Below are 21,535 nucleotides of genomic sequence, written 5' to 3' on the forward strand. Positions count from 1 at the left end.
TCCTACACATATCCCTCTTGGGACTGCCTGCAAGGGGGTCCAGTGGCTGCCATGATTGGGCTACGAGTCACCATAGACCAACAGTAAGCTGCATCAATGTGGACGCTTGTAACATAAATCATTCATTGCTATCCTCAAGATACAATCACTAGTGGTAATTAAAATGGTAATTATCTTAATAGACGAGATATAACATTCTGCAGGGATCAACTGCCCCCTGTCACACTAAAATCTCACTATCTCTATAAACTCTATCTGGTCAGAAACACAAATAGGCTAAAGGTTAAAATCCTTTACTCGGAGGATAGGCCGGCCGATCACCCTTTGCGAATGTGTTATCTCTCCAACAACATGCATAAGTGCTGATTTCACAAGTGGGGTATCGTGCTTGAGTCAATTGATGCAACTCTCAAGCTCCTCCTACCTTCTGTCGACGGAGTAGTTCGGGTGAGAGGTCATTAGGCTCCCATTGCTCATCACGAATGTGAAAGGGGGCATGAGGGACCGCACTGTCATGATAGCCCTGATTACTGAACTGGAGGAGCCAGTAAGAAAAACAGGCCAACCTTGTATCTTGTCCCTACTCAAATCATTTGTAATTTAAACTGTAACCACCAGCTATAGAAGGTATAACAGCCAATCCACCGAATCACGCATGATAGTACATACTAACAGTGCATTACTCCGCCCCCTCAGCCCGCCGAACTCGCTCCCAATCCCCAGCCATATAGATGATAGAAGGTTTGATGAGATCAATCTTCCACTGGCCATCAATCTTGACGTAGCGATGCTCCACCCACCCCCTCCCATCAGCCGTCTCTCCGATTTTGCCGCCGAATGCGCCGTCGTCATCCTGGCGCCGCCCGTGGGAGGCCACCTCTTGAAACTCCACGACGATCTCATCCCGCGTGGCGCTCTTGATGTATGGCATTCCTAGCAGGTGCTGCGTTGCCAGTACGGACAGTCCGACGCGATCGGGGGCCAGCCATGTGGCGACGAATTCGTCGGCCGTGTAGACCTTGCTTTTCCATGCGGGGATGAGAAGGCTGTAGTCGATGGTCACCTCTGGTGCTACGGTGGCTAGGAATCTTTCGGGATCCTGAGGAGAGAACTGTATTAGTGCTCGTGGTCTGGGGAGAGGGGGTGGGGGACAATATTCAATTGACTTTTCTGTCTTGGGCATCGGCCCAGGTTCTCGCGACCTGGATCACTGCAATATAGTCGGAGAAGGCAAGATTCTCGGGGATGTATATGTCGAAAGTCATGATCAACAAAGTGCTTGAGGGAGGAGTATAGATTCTAGGTAACTATACAAGCATTGACCTGTAGAGATGTAGAAGGTGAACCAACGTTGGCCGAGTGGTGGAGGCTTTTATATAGCTGGAGGTAAAGTACATCGTCAACCCAGTAGGTACAGATGAAATCCCCCGGTGCTGCCGAATTTGCAGAACGTCTCTAAGTAAAAACAGTTTCCCCTTCTTGAGCGCCCAAGTTTGTTCCCATGTATAGGTTTCATCAGCCCAGATGTTTCTTCTGCTCTCATTAATAAAAATATATTACAAAGCCGATTATTTGCTAACTAGGACCGTTTCTTGACCAGCAACAGCAACGCAACTTTTACCGTCTAGTGAGCTGGGTACTTTCATTAACGCATCCACGCGTGCCTCGTCTGCAAAGAAGGCTGACGCAGTATCTTCGTCCTTGAACCAATATTGCTCCGTCACACCCATCACTCCCCAGTCACCATTGGTAAATGGAGTGCCATCAAACAGTTGACTTGGGTCCGAAGGGGTCACATCACGATTGATGACGTATCTCAAAAGACCCGTTCCAGCACCTATTTTCGTAATATTATCAAGTCTCTGGGCCACCTCCTGCTCTGTAACGAGCTCCCGACTGCTCCTGGTCGCCCGCGGAATATAAACAAACACCATGAAGCGCGATTCCTGGCTGCTGTACCCGACCGGATCAAACACAAACTCCCCAGCAACCTGGGAAATAGATCCCACGATGTCTGGCTCGGTGAAGACGTGGTTTCCTGCGTTGGCGCGATACCCTTCGGATTTCAGGAGGGAGGAAAGTTCTTCAATGCTCGACCACGTCAACACTGCTTGGGAATCCCAGGTGCTGTTGTTCATATTGAATGCGGATATTCTGGGCCTTGGGATTGCCAGGACTTGCCGATAGCCAAGAAGGGCTGGTGCTTTCTCGGCTGTTGCTTTGGTGATTTCCGCGTGCACGACTGTGAATTCGTGGGCGAACTGCTCGTCCGACCATCCTTTCTTCCTCTGGCCCGCCACGCACATTTGGATGATTTTTGAATTGTTGGACATGGTTTCTGAAATTGATGGAGTTGTCAAGATGATAAGGTCACTGTCGCGTTTTCCAGCGAATTGAACAAATACGGGTTTGATAGATAGCCAACATCATAAGTAGGAGGAGGGGGAAAGGAAGACCAGGTAGTGTCTGATGTAAGGCACACCAGGCACATCATGCACCTAGGAGGCATTACCTGGTACTTTGCTTGCCACTGCTAGTGCTTACTATACATCCCACGCGAGGGGGTGGAGATGCTTTGCATGGATGTATTCGCAAACCTTGTCTGAGTAGACGCTGGTACTGACGTGTATGTAAAGTACTGTAGAGTATCTAATGCACATATATTACGACTACCATCACTAGTCTCGCAAAGATAGTAATCACGAAGTGTTGGGGATGAAGATCCACGGGCAGCTTACCGGCTGGGTCTGCGCTGCAGCGCTGTATGCATTGCAATCTTGAGCTAGCTATGATTTGACTTGGTCTCCTTGTATCTGAAGCATGAACACCACTCCTCTTGGAGACTGCTATGCTGGAAACATCACTGACACTAATTCCTTGAATCAAACCCATCATGGATACGACCGAGCTCACACAGGTTGAGGGCTCTATGATGGCCGTGACGAGACTTGCAACACATCCCGTCTTGACATTCTTCGCTATTCTTTTGGTGGCTATCTTGCTCTGGTACATGATTCCGTATTTTACCTCGCCGATTCGCAGCCGACGCGGTCCATTGCTTGCCTGTTGGTCAACTCTTTCGACAATTAGACGTGGAAAGAATTAACCGCTGATCCTCGACAGCCTTAACAAACTACTGGCGCATGTACCATGCTGCAGGTGGATCGATGCATCTCGTGAGCTATGCCTTGCACGCAAGATACGGTCCGGTAGTGAGGATGGCCCCGAACTACCTGGATCTCGACTATCCCTCCTTGATCAGTACGTGTCTCGATAGTCATGGTGTTTGGAAAAAGGTTCGTTCTGTTCATCCAACAGTTTCTCATATTGTCTTGGAAATTCTCTTCGTAAAAAGGGTAAATTAAACATTGGTAAGTGGCACTAACTCTAGCACCAGACAGAATGGCACGGCATATCAGGCGTCAAGCTGGGTAACAAAGTTCTATATAACATTTTCAGCGAGTGCAACCCGGCCGAGCATGCACAGATCAAGAAACCAGTTGCGAAGTATTTCTCTTCTACGGGCGTCAGCGTCATGGAGCCGCACATCAACAACGTGCTGGCATTCTTTGTCAAGCAGCTAGATGACCAGTTTACGGAACTTGCTGGGTTTGGAAAGCCACTGAAATTTGACGAATGGGCTTCGTTTTGTAAGATTCCACCTACTTTTCCATAAAAACCCACGTACAGCTAATCTCATACGACTGTGCCAAAAGACGCTTGGGACACTATTGCGCAGAGCACGTGGAGCAGGCGAGCCGGCCACCTCGAACACGCGTTCGATTTTGACGGCATGGTGGACACGTCTGCGAGAGTAATGGACTATCTGGTTACTGTTGGAATGCAGCCTAGTCTGGATAGATTCCTCGACAAAAACCCCATCTTTCGCATAGGCCCACCGAGTTTTGTACCCGTGGCTAACGCCGCCTTTAACCACCTCACGAAACGGCGCAGCGGCGAGGACGACCACGACCCGTCCAAGCCCGACTTCCTGGACTGCTATCTCGACGCCATGAAGAAGTATCCGGAAGTAGTCGACGAACCGCGTCTGATGTCGTACATTCTTGTCAATGTGGCTGCTGGAGTGGACACGACAGCTACGACACTGCGCGCCATCTTCTACCTCGCCCTCAAGGACAGGAGGGTATGGGAGAAGCTGGAAGCGCAAATTCTCGACGCCAGCTTTACAAAGCTGCCCGTGTCTTATTCCCAGGCGCGCGCCGTGCCGTACCTTGAGGCTGTGATCCGCGAATCCATGCGTCTGTGGCCTGGAAGCTGCTTTGCGCAGGAGCGCTATGTACCACCTGGGGGGCTAACTCTTCCCGACGGCTCGTTCGTCCCCGAGGGTGTGGCAGTCGGTTTTAATGCCTACGTAATTCACAGGAATAAAAACGTGTGGGGGGACGACGCTGAGGAGTTTCGACCCGAACGCTGGTTACAGGGTGAAGACGAGTCGACGGAGCGTTTTAAGGATCGGCTGCGTTTGATGAACAGCAGTGACTTGTCATTTGGGGCTGGAAGTCGCAAGTGCCTTGGTGTTAACTTTGCTACGATGGAGGTTTATAAGACGGTGGCGACCTTGATTGCGGTGTTTGAGTTTGAATTGGCTGATCCAGCCCGGGAATGGAAAGTACATAACAGCATGTTCCCTAGACAGTCCGGTATTGATTTGAGGATTAAGAGGAGAGAAGGGGTAACGGTACCACTGGGACTAGATCTAGGTAAAGAATTTTAGAGCTACGAGCTCACAGGTTACTGTTAACATGCCCACCGTATATATTGACATTTGACTGGTATTTTATTTAATGGGTGGTTGCCAATATTATCCAAGCCAACAGACTAAGCTCTTGCACATTCAATGACGTGCGTTGCAACTCCCTCTCCTCGATGAAACTTGATCACTTTCATGCCAGCAGCAGTCACTAGGTTCGTAAAGTCATCCTCACTCCGCTCTTTGGAGCCGACATTCATCATACAGATATCCATCATGGTCGTGTACGGATCTGGCGGCGTCGTTGTGATTTGCTCGCAGATGAGAACTCTTGCGCGCGGGTCAGCTGGTAGAGCAGCGGTCAAGTGTTTAAGCAATTTGATGGAAACCTCATCGGTGAATCCGTGGAGACACCGGCGAACATAGTATATCAAAGCTCCTTTTCAACATGTGAGCAGACCGTTCGAGTGGAAGGAAGGGGTTGGTATGCTCACCTTTGAGAGGCTGCCCCTGGTGGTAATCAACGGGCATTTTACGTACCTTCTTCAACACCGGATTGTCCAACGCGTCTGCAGCAGCTATGACATCCGCTCTATCCTGCAAAACACATCTATCAGGCGGGATCGACGACTCAGTGTGCGCGATGATCTCCAGAAGCGCTTGACCAAGATTCCCCCCCACGTCTACAATGAGCGGCATATCCGAATCGACTTCACCTTCCGCCACTGCTTCCCCAACCCACGCAAAGTCATATATGCCAGCTGCAGGCATCAGTTCCGGAATCCCCTGCATCCCGTCAGCAAAGTCAGCCATCCGCTCCGGTCCACCCCGCGCGATGACCTCGTAGCACGTCAACTCGCCATCTGCCCCCTCTGCAAAAGTCATCGGCACAGCGGTCTGGCCGCTAGGCTGTCGCGGCCCGTATTTGGCAAAGTAGCGCGGCCATTGAGTCCATGGGACGAGAGTCTCGTCGAAGCTCATTGAGAACCATACGGCTGGAGGGGATCGATGCGCAAAGGCTGTGCTCAGGCGAGTGTGAGCTACGTGCGATGGGGAGGTCTGTCGGAGTTTGCCTGTCGCGACGAGCATTTGGCCCATGCGGGCTTGGATGAGGTTAGCAGATCATTGTATTTCATATATCGTTTTGTATGAAAGGGTGATATAGCAGACTCACCAATTAGATTCTTATCAGCGTTGATGCTGGCGGAGAGATCCTCGTACGAAATGCTGCCACTGGCGGGGATCTTGTCCAAAAGCTTCCATTTCTGAAACATACGCAGGCATGCCATTTCTGCCATCTGTAGCTTCATAAGCAACGGTTCAAATGAGAGATTCTCCAGCAGAGGGGAAATACATTTATTGTGTACTGTGCAGCGACGTCACTGGGGTGAGTCGTCTCATTGATGAGCTCTCTGGCGATGTCCGCTACCTTTCTTCTGGCATCATAATCGTCCCTTCCAGTTTGCGATGAAATACGTCCGACTTCGCGAGTCAAAGACTTGCAGAGTGTCTCGAGACGTTTACTCGCCATTTTGATAAGAAGGTAACACAACGATGAGGGAAGGCAATGCCTCTGAACTACGCTGTCGGTATAGACTTTTCGACTTGTTTAGAAGGTTATTTTTCCAAGTACTAAAGACAATGTGATGAGAGTAACAAGGTTTCGTCTACGTGAATATGAAGCGCGCTAGCAGCACCATTTGGCTGCACTGCCTGCTGGAGCCTGGCAGAAGGCCCTGGCGGATAGCAGATCGAAGTATTTAGGGTACCTAGGTAAAGAAAACCATAGTATTACCAATACCGGCTGTGTTATGCTCGCAACGCTGGTGATACCTCCATAGCTGTCTAAAATATAGTGCCCAGATCGAGAACGTTGTCTTCCCCTCATCTTGGCTGCGCCCGTAATCTGAGGTGGGCGCGCTCTCGGTATGACTCCGTAAAGAATATAGTGCATGGTTGCGTGGCAAATTACTGCAGCACAACTAGCATTAGTACGCTGCAGGCCCAGGGCCTCTAGCCCGGGGGTCTATGCGAGGTGGGGGCGGGGGCCTGCACCAGAAGATGACGACTCCTGGCCGGATGACTCCTTACCGACGCCGTACGTAGCAGGTGTCGAAGGGAGTGGCCAATGAATACCTTATGCTACTTAGAGGGTTTACAGGGTCATACAGGCTCGGTTTCCATATACGAGGGCGCTACAAAACGTGGTAGAAACGTGAGCGAAACTCTCGCTGAAGAGCGCAGAAATCCGACATGACACGAGAACACTTCTTGGAAGGGAAGGACATCGTTGTCGCTGGAGCAGGAGTGGCAGGTCTCGCATTTGCACTCAACCTACAGAGACAATGGGGAGACAATGTTCCCCCACTGAGGGTGGTCGTCTACGACCGCGACAAGCGAGAAGTCGACCTCAGGCGGCAAGGATACTCACAGACGCTGAGTGGCATGTATGTGTCCGTACACGACCCGACCGCAATAGTGGTCACTGACATGTGGAATTTACAGCAAAGAGGACACCGGGCTCGTCGTCTTGAAGCAACTGGGGCTCTTGGACAAAGTCATAGATGGCGCCGTGATGACAGACGCCATCAGCAAGTTCACGATATGGGACAAGGACTGGAACGCCTCCCCCAGCTTCAACGTGCCAGCCTATGGCGACATGCCAACCTCCGCTGTGCGCATCCCGCGACGCGTCCTGCGAACGATTCTCATTGAAGCTGCGGAGGCTGCCGGTATTGAGGTTCATTGGAGTGTATCGTGTGAAGACTTCGAGTACCTCGACGACGGTCGGGTTGGCATACGCCTCCGCAACGCAGATGACGGTGAAATAATCGAGACAAGAGCATGCGATCTACTCGTCGCTGCGGACGGCGCAAACAGCAAGATCCGGACCATCCTACGCCCCGATGATACATTGCAATATACTGGCCTGATGATGATGGGCGGTGTTGCCGAGTTCCCCCACGGCGCTGTTCCAGATCACATCAGAGACAAATGGGGCATGGTTCTCACAGACCAAGGTATATCCTGCTTCCTTTCGCCTACAAGTCAAATGGGATACCATTGGGGGCTCAGCTGGTGGGAACAGAGTCCTCGCGCGCCTCCAGCAACTTGGTCCATCGAGTATACCCAGAGCCTGAAGTCAGAGGCCCTCCGGCGCAGCCGAGTGATCGCAGATCCCTTTGCCACCATCGTCAAACGAACCGACCCATCCACCATGTTTATCATGGCTGGAATGGACAAGCGACCCTTCAGCCACGAGCATCTGAGAAAGGTAGTCTTCATCGGCGACAGCAATCACGCCTTCTCTCCACTGGCAGGCAACGGCGCCAACGTGGCCCTTAAGGACGGTTATGACCTGGCTGAGCAGCTTTGTAAGGCGTCTTGTATGGATGATGCTATTTCACAGTTCGACCGTGAGAGTGTTCCGAGGGCCCTTCGCACACTTGACAGGTCACATGAGCGCATCGCCAGCGCACACACCACACAGCTTGATCGCGATCAGTTTACGGACGGCTCGGGTGCGAATGACTTCTTAGTTGGACAGCAGCACAGTGACAAATAGGACTATGAAAGTAGCTTACACTGTGTATTGGTCTCTTTGGGTCATGGCGTATCCATATTATTCTATGTGTCGGAGGGACCTCATGTGTCTTGGGAAAAGTTGCTCGGGACTCAGACCAATGGCATTGCACATCCTGTATATCAACGTCTTGTGTGCTACAAGAGTATCTATAAGAAATAGCTGCATTATTGCTTGTCTGGTAAAACCTACAAATCGGAACCTACCTCCGCTATCACGAAGGCATGTTGGAAAATGTTTGTAACTATCACTGTACATTGCTCTTTTACTATAGTTATCATGGGAGCAGATTGATATATGAGCCTTGATATAGTGGTCTTTCTGTCAATTCCCCCCAGTCCGTTTGCTCGTAACCATGATGATAAACATTCTCTGATGTATATTTTTTACAGCCTGGACACTGACCATGCGTGTGGTTTGTGATAATAGATCGCATCCACTGATTACAGTGTATATCATATAATAGTAGACACTGTGTGGTGGCCTAACTCTTTGGCAGCTATAGGATCTGCTTCCTACACTGTTACACATCATATTAAAACATGGACTGTTTGTTTTACAGGTGGAGAAACTGTTTACAAACTAAATAATACCAATCCATACCCAGACTTTATTTATAAATAAATAACAACTAGTTATGAGTATCTTATAACTCTGATTCGCCCAGTCACTGCAATGACCCGCCTGGTTAACAGTGTTAAAGGGCAGCTTCTGCCACATCTAATCTAACAAGCTAACCCGAAGGACTCAACAAACACAGCACACCATGAAATCTTCACCGGGTCTTCACATTATTATCGTCGGCGCAGGCATCACCGGCCTGGCTACAGCAACATCCCTCCGTCGCGCCGGCCACACAGTCCATCTCTACGAAAAGTCCGCGCAAGACAACGAAATCGGCGCTGCAATCTACGTGCCGCCCAATGTCAGCCAGTTCCTGCTACCATGGGGGCTGGACCTAGACAAGTGGGGCTTTGTCAAGTCGCAAAAGGTCTCTTTCCTGCATCATGCCTCCTTAGAAACAAAAATGACGCTGTCGGATGGCATGACCGCTAAGGGGCTTACTGGTGCAGAGCTGTACTATGCCCACCGCGTTGATTTGCATGGCTGCCTCAGATGGATGGCTACGCGACCTGAAGGTCCAGGGAGGCCGGCTACAATCCACCTTATGAGCAATGTGGTAGCATATGTGCGCCCTGATTGTCTCGTTTCCATGGAATATGCTGACCTATATGTTCTAGGACCCTCTTGCCCCGTCTATCACTCTTGCCAGCGGGGAGGTCATCTCCGCTGACGTCGTCATTGGCGCGGACGGGGTGCGCTCTGACGCCGTCGAGGCCATCATCGGCGACAAAGTCCAGACAATGCGCCCGAGGTTTGCCAACACATGCTACCGCTTTCTGGTGCCTGCGGATGCGATTGAAGCAGATCCTGCAACTCAATTCTGGAATGAGGGCTCGGACGGCTGGTCCCGTGTCATGATTGAAAGCGTGACGGGGCGCTCAGTAGTGTCCTATCCTTGTCGAAGGTTCTGACTCTCCCAGCAACATCTAGGGCCGTAATTAACTCTGGGTTCTAGCAACACTATCCATAACTTTGTTCTCATCAATAACGAGGAAAATGATACAAATATGTGTGCAGAAGGTAAGAAAACACCATCGCCTAGTAGGGACCGTTTGACTGACCGATCGCTTACAGACTGGCACGCCCGCTTCAAAATTCCCGATATTCTCAAGAAATTCTCGGATTACGACCCCAGACTGCTCAAGGTTCTAAGGCATGTAGCTCTCTAGATCTTCAAGTCCTGTCCTAACAAGGTAATAGCAAAGCGCCAGACGCACGCCGCTGGCCACTGATATACCGTAAGCCCATTCACCAATGGACTAAAGGATGCATGACGCTGGCTGGAGATGCTTGCCATGCTATGCTTCCTTGTACGTTTGCACTACATTCCATCTGTATACTCATTGAATGCAATGCTAACCCTGTGTAGTTCTAGCTCAAGGCGGGGCCCAAGGCATAGAAGACGCCGTGGCGCTTGGAGTCGTACTTCAAGGGGCGACGACGCGTGATGACATCCAGAAGCGGCTGCAAATCTATCAAGAAGTACGCATGAAGCGTGCATCTATTATCCAGATTCTTAGCAACATGGGTGCAGATCACTCTGTATCAGTCGAGGATCTCAAAGAGTATTTGAACGAGGACCAAATGCCATGTATGACACCAGTCCTGTTCTGTAACCTGTTGTTGCTAATCAACTTGGAAAACACAAGCTAACCTTCTGCTTAGACAGCCAGCATGATATGATGATCCATAATTATAAATATGACGTAGCAGAAGTTGCATTCGAGGCAATGAAGAGATATGATCCTTCATTTAGGCTGGGGAATGATTTTCTCGGCCGGTAGCCAGCTATATATATATAGATGGTTGAAGGTCCTGGATTGCCCTAAGACAAGACTCTACGTGAATTGATAGAGACCCCATAACGCGTATGACATAGTTCTGTTGCACAATCCAAAATTCTAGAATGCCTTGTCTATTTGTAGTAGGGTGGGCACAAGCCATCCCTGTACGGAGTATAAGGATAGCATTACTCGGATTATCCCAGGAATGTCCTTTGCGCCCTCCTTTTGTGAAAACTCTTACTGTATCTTGTCCAACCAATGGGTTCGCAGAGTGTGCAGGTGCAAAGATCACATCTTCTGTTTAGGGTTATCCAAATGAAGCAAGTCCTATAAATACTTTATCCGTAGACCGTAATGCTTGTTTACTCCGTAGTGGGACGGAAACCGTGGATCGCCGGATGAGGTAATCAAATGTTCGCCATTGATTGGTCAACAGGATGATCAAGAGGAGTCCGGAGTTCGACCCCCACTCCGATCTCCCCCTGTGGGTCCCGTGACCCTCTTTATAAATGATTCATCGTCACCCTTCTTACATCTTCAACAGGCTGTTTAACTTCCTCTCTCGTTTCCTTATACATACACGCATCCGCAGGCATTATGCTGGTGTCGAATATCCGATCGGGAGCTCTGGGGTGGAGCCGACGAGTTCGCTTGGAGACCACGTACGAGAGAATCTCCCCATCGCGTGTTCGCAAATCAACAGATACTAACAAATACAAATCAGATTCAGATGTCTTCTACCTGCCGGGTGCCGTTTCAAATCCGACGAGTCGCTCAACCGCATCTCATCGAAAATCACCCAGCCCAAGTCCCAGGGCGCCTCCCAAGCGATGCTGTACGCCACCGGCCTCACAGAGGAGGACATGTCGAAGCCGCAGGTCGGTATCTCCTCTGTGTGGTTCGAGGGTAACCCCTGTAACATGCACCTCAACGACCTGTCCGGGATCGTGCGCGATTCCGTCCACCGCGCGGGTCTGGTGCCTATGCGATTCAACTCGGTGGGTGTGTCCGATGGGATCAGCATGGGCACCACGGGAATGAGATACAGCTTGCAGAGTCGGGAGCTGATTGCCGATGGCATTGAGTCGGTGATGAGTGCGCAGTGGTATGATGCGAATGTGTCGCTGCCGGGTTGCGATAAGAACATGCCTGGCGTGTTGATGGCGATGGGACGCACGAATCGGCCGAGTGTTATGATCTACGGTGGGAGTATCAAGCCCGGGTGTAGTGCCAAGGGCCAGAAGCTGGACCTGGTCAGTGCGTTCCAGTCGTATGGCCAGTATATCACCGGGCAGATCGATGAGAAGGAGCGGTTCGATGTGATTCGCAATGCGTGTCCCGGTAGGGGGGCCTGTGGTGGCATGTACACGGCTAATACGCTGGCGACGGCCATTGAGACTATGGGTATGGCTGTTCCAGGGAGCAGCAGTTGTCCGGCGGACGATCCCAAGAAGCTGATCGAATGTGAGAACATCGGCGAGGTGGTGAAGAATCTGCTCAGGGACAGTATCAGACCCAGTGATATTATGACCCGTCAGGCGTTTGAGAATGCAATGATTGTGGTGACCATTCTGGGTGGCAGCACCAACGCTGTTCTGCATCTAATTGCTATTGCGGACTCTGTCGGTGTCAAATTAACTATCGATGACTTCCAAGCAGTATCCGACAAGACACCCTTCCTGGCGGACTTGAAGCCATCGGGGAAATATGTAATGAACGACCTATACAATATCGGTGGCACACCCGCCCTCCTTAGATACCTTCTGAAGGAGGGCCTGATCGACGGCTCAGGCATCACCGTCACCGGCAAAACAATGAAGGAGAATGTGGCCTCATGGCCTGATTTCCCTGCCGGCCAGGACATCATCCACCCCCTCAGCAAACCCATCAAACCATCCGGTCACCTCCAGGTTCTCCGCGGATCGCTCGCCCCGGGCGGCTCCGTGGGTAAGATCACCGGCAAGGAAGGCCTGCGGTTCGAGGGCACAGCCAAGTGCTACGACTACGAAGACGCACTCATCGAGTCTCTCGAGCGGGGAGAGATCAAAAAGAACGAGAAAACCGTCGTTATCATCCGCTACGAAGGTCCCAAGGGCGGCCCCGGTATGCCTGAGATGCTGAAGCCCAGCGCCGCCATCATGGGCGCCGGTCTTGGCCAGGACGTCGCGCTTCTCACGGACGGGCGATTCTCTGGTGGGAGTCATGGTTTCTTGATCGGACATATCGTGCCGGAAGCCATGGAGGGCGGCCCGATTGCACTGGCGCGAGATGGTGATAAGATCGTGATTGATGCTGAGAAGGGAGTGGTTGATTTGGAGATTCCGACCGAAGAGCTGGAGAAGAGGAGGAAGGAGTGGAAGGCCCCTCCTTTCAGATACCAGAAGGGAACTTTGAAGAAGTATGCCACTCTGGTTAGTGATGCTAGTCATGGCTGTGTTACGGACGGACCGATATAGATGTCCCGCTGGCTAGAACTCTTGATGGTATTCAAAATAGATAATTTGCCGTACTCCGTACGATTTAGGAAATACTGTGCAACCGCTGTACTTGGCTATGATCATCATCATATTACTGCTCCTTAAGCTAATATGATTCTAAACAGGATCAAAAGGTATATTTTCTTGGTGTCTGGAATTGGGACTCGGCTACTACCCAATTACCAAGGCACGCTGGGAAAATAGATAGAGAAGTATTAGAGATAGAAATATATGGCTAGTAAAAGACAGACATCCCATCAATCAATTCTTATAGATTGTTACGTATCTGGACATGGAGAAGAGCCTTCTCCAGGAGCTAGTCAATTACAACAACTTTGCCAGGAACACACAGATCACAACCGAAATTACAGACCGCCTGACTTTTCTGGGTCAACATTTAAAGGAAGCCTTACAGTGACATGACCTGCTTTATCAGCCTGAACGCACAGCCAAGGTGGTTCGTATCTTGCTAGAGAGTTACAAAATCCCATGAGATTGTAGTTATCTTCACGTGCATCTTATCTCGTCAGGAACCTCAGGCATAGGATACTTCGGGCACTACGCTTTGTTTACACCCTTGGTAGTGGATTGGCATGTGCGAGAAAAGATTATGACACCAGGGACAACTCGGAACAGTCAACACGTACAAACCATGCAATTCTGTGTGCTTGTAAGGGGTCAAGGCGCTGGAGAATTTGAGATATGCTAGCTAAAGGTAGGATTGACTTCAGACTCCGTAAAACAATAACCAACCCACATTTCATTCAAGACTCCGCAGAGGGCATCACAACACTTACAAAGTATGTTGTGTGTCATCTATAATCTCTTTCTAGTGCACATGAGACACAGGGAAATGAATCCAAGCAAGGCCTAGACCGGGTAGACTTTTGAATTAGTAAACTGTAAGGCAGATCGCGTATTTCCTTCTCGAACCAGTGAAGGGAGGGCTAATCGTCACCCACCGCCAATAGATACCATTAGCATGCTACTGTCAAAACCCTGCATTGGTATTTCTTTGAGGCAGGTATACTGCCGGACCCTCTGTATTGCTAGTGACATACACATGATGTTTGGGTTTATAGGGTTTGCTATATCACCTGCAGAAAAGGCGAGTTGATGGGCATTTATCTAAGATTCAGAGATGATCTCCAGCCAAACAGATCGAGCAGTAGCTCTGGTCATCCTCTGAGAAAGCTATTGGTTTTTCATCGGTGTTCCATGGGATATCAACGGCTGGGAGCCGGCCAAAAAAGTATTTATGATCGAGTCGGAAGATTTCTACTTGCATGGATTAGATCAAGTTCCCTACTGACAGAGTTTTCCCGCGGTGTTATCCTGCATAATTTAACAATTGTTGTTGGCTACTCAGTCAGACTCTCATCTTCTCTCCGAGATCGGCCTCTGCTAGGGATCGGTCACTGTGAGAGAGCGAGCCAACGAGCTATGATCCTATTTAATTTAATTTAATTCATACATTGCAATGAACACCATACTCAGTTGGCGCGGGCACCTGCCTAATCAAGGCTGCACGGGCCGATCCGCCATTGGCAAGCCCTAGAAGTATCTATCCCAAGATATCCACCGAGATTCGCCGAGCACTATGGACATCTTAAACCCTCCGGAGAGATCACCGTTGGCACGGACACCGGAATGATGTCCGAAGGGGCAGTCCCACTTGTATTTTCAAGAGGGCATTTTGTGGATATTACCATCGTCTAGGCTAGAATCTGATTTAGCGCTAGAGTAACTAATTGACAAGCATTATAGGCGGTGGACCAGAGCGCCAGGACCAGTGAGCTCGAGTCTCGCTAACCTGACAATGGAATCGGTATGTGGATCTCCAGAAGCTTGTTGGTCGGATGTCGGAAATACTGGTCGATAGTTGTTATGAATTTTGATTGATGGAGACTTGACCATCGGTAATTCGTTTGAAATGATCTTGATTAGCACAAAGAAGGAGACAAAAATTCCAGTGTATCCTTAAAAACTAGAACGAGCGTTATATATGTCCTAATCCAGTCTAGCATGGCTGTTCCTTATCATTGCCTAGCGAGAGCTCCCCTCACATACCCTGCCACCCATTCAAACATACCAATTATTAGACTCCCTGCGTAATCTTTGCTGTGGTGGCCAGACGTATCGACAGAGAACTCAAATGCGCTAGACTGATACGCCTGTATCTCAGATCCTTTAGGGGCCGGCCCGTCGACTTCTCATGAGTCTCGACGTCCGATATCAAGGTCAGAATGAATGTGGACGTAAACAGTTGTTATGAGTAACGTTCTATTTGTGCGGGTTTTTCCTGACGTTGGTCGGGGCCATCTCTCATCTCACGTTATTAACATATTGAACTGCTGAACGGTCAACTCCACTGGGCAGTAAACAGAGCTAGGTATCCTCTGTCAAGATGAAGTTGCTAGAAGTGTCAAGTAACTGATTTTGAGTGTAGGATTACGTGGGGAAGAATACCACTCGGCTACAAATGATCTCTAGACACTTCCGAGCTTTGTCAGAACAGATTGTATACACTATCTGGTTACCGACAATTTATTTATGTCGGGCGTATTCACGCCAGGCCCAATAGTCCGTGGGAGGGTCTCCTCTGTTTTATTGGGGTTGCGTATAGCGACTCATGAGTTAAAATCTATAATGATAGTCGACAGGTAGCCTCCTGCATAATAAGAGGAAGATGGTTCAATCAACTAGAAATACAGTTATTGCATATGCAATTAACGCCAATATCTACAGATCTGTTGATGTTCTGAATGAATGCGTGGTAATATAGTGAGATTAACGAGATATTATCTGATGGTGATCAAGACTTTATTACACTGCTCGATGGTCCTGGGGCTGGATATCCACCACTCGTTTATTACCAATCAACCCTTACGTAAAATCAATCATGCGCATGCTATGTGGCATAACAGGGCCTATTAGGAATTCATGATGTTTAACATAGTCCCCCTCAGGCCACATTGAAGAATGCCGATCTACTTTGTTATTGGAACCTTAGGTGTCGGGCTGCCTATTATAATTCAGTTCTGTATATGTTGGGTATATCAGTCAGATTGAGCCTTATATTAAATTTTGATCAATGCCTTGACGTAGCGGTCTTGAAAGTATATCTACTAATGAGCCTACAGTGGGTTGAACTAATCGTTAAAAGAAAAGAGGCACGTCTTGTCCTACTCGCAGTACGCATGACCCGTGGAATTGCACTCACTGGGGTCTTTCGTAGGCCCATTTTCCAATCTCAGTGAGTAATCAAGTCACTTAAGTATAGACTATATTAAAGATGACTTGGGTTCAAACAATAGAAAATACAACTGTTATGTGAGAGGACTTTGCATTCGCATCGAGATATAGGGAAACCTAACTAAATAGGGAAAACCTCTACCAAGCCACAACCAAGCGCAGTACTACCCGACTAATTTCCGAGGGAAACAAAAGACATAAGGTACAATGAGTCGAGAAGCATACTAATACCGATGTTAGCACAAAACAATTTCACGATAATACTGAGTCTAGACATGTCTCAATGCTCCAGAGAGTAACCGCGAATGATCGACAGGATCAATTACCGCACTTAACAGCAATACTAAATTTGCAGAGTTAGCATCTTGAAAGCAATTGTATGCACTACCAATCGATGACCGGTATACACTTACAGCCCATTGACCGCCGGTAGGGCACCCGACAAAGCACGGAGTGGCAGGGCAGCAGATATCAGCGCTAGTATTCTTTTCCATCTCTTCCACGGCTGTCAAAGCGTTCAATCCCTTCTCGCTCGTGATGGCGGCCAAGCCAAGTCCAGCGAGCACGGGCAAGATGGTCATAGACAGCTTCATGTTGGTAGGCTGGTGCTTGGGTGAGATGACTGAGTGATAGAAGAGAAGTCTGGAAAGAAGTCTGGAAAGGAGATTTTGGAAGTGATGCTATGTTTGTAAACTGGATTGGAGTGTTACTGTCCTTTGGAGGGGGATTCGCGCCTTTTTATGTCTAGAGGAGCTCTCCATTTACAGATAGTTGTCATGAACTCGCTCAAATAAGTGCTTCTATTGATGGTAAGTGGTATTACAAGGGATAATCCTGTCCAGTGAGAGATGTCCCACAGAATACCAGCTCACGACTGGTAGACATGGTAACAGAATGGCGGTAAAACATGACTGTATATTGAGGGGGGAAGCGAAGTAACCATATAAACGAACAATTGATGTAATAGAGCATGATGAGTAGCAGTTGCAACATGCTATCCAATCTATTCTCAAGACTGCTACACCTAAGATGCAAGGGCTCTAGAGTTATCCAGGGGTAGCAAGAAGCCGATACATTGCAGAGGGCCAAGTAAGTAGAGATCACCGGGCTTCATGTACCTTGACTGTGGCTATCAAGTTATCAGTAGTCATTGGTTAAACGAGGAATGCCAGGCAGTACCTCATTTGTTACTCAATCTAAGTATTCTTTGAATCCTTGGCATAGTCAAGGAATTCGCTATGTCTCAACATGCTTGTTGTCAGCGAACGTAGGGTTGGAGTTGTCATATGAACTCAAGAGAGAACCTCAACGGAGTCGCTGTTTTATATATTAACAAGATAGTAAAAAGCAGACAATAGACAGGAGCAATACATCTCGAAAACAGCCAGACATCAAGCCCACTTACAACATGCCCGAGCATAGAAGTCACAGATGCCCTTGATTTGATCGCTGAAGAGCATATACACTATGCTAGTATCCTGGTTCTTTCGTAGCACGGTCCTGCAAATATCGTTTTTTGAAGATAGACAACACAGTCCTTGTACACTGTATAGAGCGAGAAACACTAGTTCAGCAAGGGATATTGTCAAGGAATGTGTCCGGTAGGGTGGCAGGATTAACCCCGGAAACCCCAGACTTTCCTTTTTAGGCAGGTATAGAGAGAGAGAGTTGCATTCTCCTCGATTTTATCACTGTTTCCAGGATTCTTCCGAGACGCTGACGGCCGCAGGACCCTGTTAAGGCCGGTCAGCTCACATCAGCAGTGTGGTTATTGTTTTATGATGATCTTGGAGTGCTTGATATAGGAGCAAGAGAGCAGTGATACTAGCAGGCTACCTACACCTCTCTACACAGGGCCGAAACTGTGGTCTCCTGTTTAGAAGAGAGAGATGCAGCCTGCCAGACATGTCTGAAGTTTTAGTATTACATGTATAATGTAGAGAATATTATTACTTTTAACAGGGTTAAGATCTTTGATGGTATATCTATATTCTTGATCTCTGTAATAAGGGGTTTATTATAATATAGTGACTGAAGCATCTCTGACATATATCTTTGAGACTATTTAATAAGTCTGACTCTTACTATATGATACTTATAGTTATTTAGAATTTTAGATCAAAAATCCTTGCAACTTTGAACAAGCCCATAAGTATGTACGTGTTAGGTCGAATGCCCGGGATATGAATATCTCGCCGTATAAGCCCATTCGGCAAGGGAGGGATTTTATACGACCCTTAGATATGTAGCTAGGGATAGCTTTGCACGCACGGTTTTTTCAGGGATATCGCCAGTCCCTTGGTGGTATGGCAAGTACCCTGGTGGGTGGTATGGCAAGCCCCCTGGTAGTATAGCAAGTCCCTTGGTGGTATAGTTGGTCTCTTTATACGTATCTCCTCCAGGGGTGCTAGCCACGCTCATTTTAACCGATTCGAAGAAGAAGAGTTGTAGAAATGGGCGTCTACGTGGTTGAAGGAGGATGCAAAGGAGGAGAGGTGTTTTAGGCAGGTATATATTACCCTCTAATCCGGTCAGAATCTAGTACTATGGCAAACTATAGGGTGAGTACGCGCGAGACAGCCATTCACTTGCTCAGCTTGCCGCCCAGCTGTGGACCGTAATTTACCCTAACTTAGGATTAAGTGACCCATACCCATGCTAAGCCACCGTTAAGTCCATTAATAATCAATGTTGAACCAACATCCCCGCAGAGACCGTTATCGCTATCTACGAAATCTATGACGGCATATGAACGTCAAGGTGCGCTCGATTCCTGTTTCGCGAATTTCTACTGCTACTGTTGAACTCAGGCCAGAGACGAGTCGGTCCACTGTGCTCATTCAATCTTTGACTGCCTGAGTGACTTATATTATTTATCATTTAGAAATTCGATGTAACTACAATTGTCCATTTATCTTCGATAACTTTCAGATCGCGAATTGGTAAGTTCGCCTAGAGTCGCATATCCATACAAACGCGATGGCAGTGCCCATTGTTCAACTGAGATGTGGTGTCAAGGTTAGTATCAATGTCCCGTGCATGCATCTATGCGTCTGCCTCAAAAGAACGAGAAGCCGACTGATATCTTGAACACAGAACGATGCCTGGGGAAAGAAGGGAAAGGAGTCACTCTCCGCGCGCCTTTGGGCACAGACACCAGGCAATGGCCCAATTGACGAAAACCAGACTTATTCAGAGGTCAGAAAGACATTTTGTACCATTCATTTGGTATTTAGATTTGCTGACATTGTACGTACGCAGATGTGGATGGGCACGTACCCCAGTAATCCTTCCTACGTACTGTCGAATGGAGAACTCCTTTCGGACTACATCAAAAACAACCCCCAAGTGGTCGGCGACGCTGTGATGAAACGCTGGGGAGCTGAGATTCCATTCCTACCCAAGGTACGATCCGCAACAAAGAATCGAAACAAAATCGCTAATTGAGCAAGTAAAAGATTCTCTCGTTCTCCTCAGCCCTCTCGCTCCAACTTCATCCAGATAAGGAACTGGCTGAAAAACTGCATCACAAGGACCCCAAGAGGTTCGGCGATAGCAATCACAAGCCAGAGATAGCTGTTGCCCTATCGAAATTCGAGCTATTTGTTGGCTGGAAGCCCCTCAACGACATCCAGGCACTTTTCGAACTGCCTGCATTAAAGCGTTTTACACCAAGTGAAAGCCAGTTTAACGACCAAACCCTGAAATTGATTTGTAAGGCCTTGTTGGAGGCTTCGCCGGATACAGTGAACGAGACTGTCAAGGAGCTCCAAAAGATCCCGACAGAGCAATTTGGGCCATATCCGTATATCCCTTCCATCCTTGATCGTCTGAGCGCGCAGCATTCCGAATTTGACAATGGGAACCTTGTGGCAGCCCTACTGATGAACTACATGATTATTGGACCCGGTGATGCAGTATGCGTTCCGGCCGACAGTGTCCACGCATATCTCTCGGGGGACATTGTTGAGTGTATGGCTCGCTCTGACAACGTTCTTAATGTTGGATTCTGTCCTAGGGCCGATCGCGATAGTGTGGACTTGTTCACACAGGCTTTGACGTTCAAACCACACAGTTCACAGGAGGCTGAGTTGCCGAGGAAAACGAGCGACAAAGGATTGAGTGGCAGAACTGTAGAGTACGCTCCACCAATGAGCGAGTTCAATGTTCTTGCAACTTCTCTAGCTCTGGATGAAACCGAGACTCATAAGGCCATACTTGGACCCAGCCTTATGATTGTTACTGAAGGGTCTGGCAAGATGGAGGCTCACGGAGCCACGACCGCCCTAGATGAGGGTCAAGTTTTCTTTGTCGGGCAGGGTATTTCTTTGGAATTTTCGACGCCGACAAGCATGACCATTTACAGAGCATACGCAGAGTAGGGGAGTAACAAATATGTGATCGCGAATATATTCGCTATTTTCCATTCATCAGTTGAGCGTTGATAACAAGAGACATTTGATTTAGCCTTGACGCCGGACTGAGGGAAGTAAAAAAAGTGTAAAACAAGATAGTGGCATTTTCCAATGCTGCAAGTCAATGAAAGAGTAATTAACATGCTTGTCCGTTAGATGTTTGTTCTACATAGAGTAACCTCTTTATGGACACCTCGCTCATGGTGTTGCTGTTATTGGCAATATCTTTAGCTTGCTTATGATAGTGGGAAAGAGACGGCCGTGTATATTTGCCGGGAAGGTCATGGCTCCCCAGTCAGATAAGCTCATCCTTGCTGGGCTTTTCACCAGAGAGGCGTAGATATCGTCAGTTGAATGTATCCAAAATCGAAGGTTTCGTCATTGTCTCTACATTCACGACTACATTCACGAATTTAGAGGCTCTGATGGCCGGGAGGGAACATCGGTCCCGAGAGGGTCCGAATCTGCCGTACACATCTTAACGGCAACATATCGGTTAGTTATGTGCCGTGACCGAGTTGCTACACGACATGGTAGCGATCACGCAAGGTGATCATCCATCTCTACACTATGGTAGCCACCCGCCTGATAAGATTCCATTTATTCTGCGCTGTCAATAGGCTCGAACGAGATCCTTGACTTGTGCTCATTGTCGAGCCCATTAATCGGGATGCAGTGACGAAGAA

The 21,535-nt window shown here is 48.5% G+C and overlaps 8 protein-coding genes across 8 annotated transcripts; 5 read left to right on the forward strand and 3 right to left on the reverse strand.

Annotated features, from left to right (window-relative positions):
* Positions 1 to 607: 607 nt before the first annotated feature.
* arp1 (scytalone dehydratase arp1) lies at positions 608 to 1,351 on the reverse strand. The gene is made up of 2 exons (XM_024819657.1): positions 1,167 to 1,351; positions 608 to 1,099 (listed from the first exon to the last, which is right to left on the reverse strand). Exons 1-2 carry the CDS (start codon positions 1,263 to 1,265, stop codon positions 680 to 682), a joined length of 519 nt encoding a protein of 172 aa, XP_024668873.1. The 5' UTR covers positions 1,266 to 1,351; the 3' UTR covers positions 608 to 679.
* Positions 1,352 to 1,397: 46 nt separating this feature from the next.
* BDW47DRAFT_111389 (uncharacterized protein) lies at positions 1,398 to 2,443 on the reverse strand. The gene has a single exon (XM_024813942.1). The coding sequence runs from the start codon at positions 2,331 to 2,333 to the stop codon at positions 1,569 to 1,571; it is 765 nt and encodes a 254-aa protein (XP_024668874.1). The 5' UTR covers positions 2,334 to 2,443; the 3' UTR covers positions 1,398 to 1,568.
* A 283-nt stretch (positions 2,444 to 2,726) lies between these two features.
* Positions 2,727 to 4,761, forward strand: BDW47DRAFT_111391 (cytochrome P450). The gene is made up of 4 exons (XM_024813943.1): positions 2,727 to 3,065; positions 3,124 to 3,296; positions 3,398 to 3,650; positions 3,717 to 4,761. The coding sequence occupies exons 1-4, from the start codon at positions 2,894 to 2,896 to the stop codon at positions 4,733 to 4,735; spliced, it is 1,617 nt and encodes a 538-aa protein (XP_024668875.1). The 5' UTR covers positions 2,727 to 2,893; the 3' UTR covers positions 4,736 to 4,761.
* Positions 4,762 to 4,795: 34 nt separating this feature from the next.
* On the reverse strand, positions 4,796 to 6,280 carry BDW47DRAFT_70822 (S-adenosyl-L-methionine-dependent methyltransferase). Its single transcript, XM_024819658.1, has 4 exons — positions 6,066 to 6,280; positions 5,886 to 6,009; positions 5,206 to 5,814; positions 4,796 to 5,150 (listed from the first exon to the last, which is right to left on the reverse strand). The coding sequence occupies exons 1-4, from the start codon at positions 6,240 to 6,242 to the stop codon at positions 4,840 to 4,842; spliced, it is 1,221 nt and encodes a 406-aa protein (XP_024668876.1). The 5' UTR covers positions 6,243 to 6,280; the 3' UTR covers positions 4,796 to 4,839.
* A 521-nt stretch (positions 6,281 to 6,801) lies between these two features.
* On the forward strand, positions 6,802 to 8,379 carry BDW47DRAFT_111395 (FAD-dependent oxidoreductase). The gene is made up of 2 exons (XM_024813944.1): positions 6,802 to 7,158; positions 7,217 to 8,379. Exons 1-2 carry the CDS (start codon positions 6,965 to 6,967, stop codon positions 8,274 to 8,276), a joined length of 1,254 nt encoding a protein of 417 aa, XP_024668877.1. The 5' UTR covers positions 6,802 to 6,964; the 3' UTR covers positions 8,277 to 8,379.
* A 681-nt stretch (positions 8,380 to 9,060) lies between these two features.
* BDW47DRAFT_133985 (FAD binding domain-containing protein) lies at positions 9,061 to 10,744 on the forward strand (the record flags this gene model as incomplete). The annotated part of the gene is made up of 7 exons (XM_024817983.1): positions 9,061 to 9,483; positions 9,536 to 9,822; positions 9,874 to 9,938; positions 9,993 to 10,071; positions 10,119 to 10,228; positions 10,288 to 10,509; positions 10,584 to 10,744. The coding sequence occupies 7 exons, from the start codon at positions 9,061 to 9,063 to the stop codon at positions 10,700 to 10,702; spliced, it is 1,305 nt and encodes a 434-aa protein (XP_024668878.1). The 3' UTR covers positions 10,703 to 10,744.
* A 446-nt stretch (positions 10,745 to 11,190) lies between these two features.
* Positions 11,191 to 13,218, forward strand: BDW47DRAFT_111398 (dihydroxy-acid dehydratase). Its single transcript, XM_024813945.1, has 2 exons — positions 11,191 to 11,364; positions 11,427 to 13,218. Exons 1-2 carry the CDS (start codon positions 11,300 to 11,302, stop codon positions 13,156 to 13,158), a joined length of 1,797 nt encoding a protein of 598 aa, XP_024668879.1. The 5' UTR covers positions 11,191 to 11,299; the 3' UTR covers positions 13,159 to 13,218.
* A 5,969-nt stretch (positions 13,219 to 19,187) lies between these two features.
* On the forward strand, positions 19,188 to 21,000 carry BDW47DRAFT_111400 (mannose-6-phosphate isomerase). Its single transcript, XM_024813946.1, has 4 exons — positions 19,188 to 19,452; positions 19,531 to 19,632; positions 19,696 to 19,839; positions 19,893 to 21,000. Exons 1-4 carry the CDS (start codon positions 19,414 to 19,416, stop codon positions 20,814 to 20,816), a joined length of 1,209 nt encoding a protein of 402 aa, XP_024668880.1. The 5' UTR covers positions 19,188 to 19,413; the 3' UTR covers positions 20,817 to 21,000.
* Positions 21,001 to 21,535: the final 535 nt, after the last annotated feature.

This window comes from Aspergillus candidus (assembly GCF_002847045.1).
Source record: "Aspergillus candidus strain CBS 102.13 unplaced genomic scaffold BDW47scaffold_55, whole genome shotgun sequence".
Classification (NCBI taxonomy): Eukaryota; Fungi; Ascomycota; class Eurotiomycetes; order Eurotiales; family Aspergillaceae; genus Aspergillus; species Aspergillus candidus.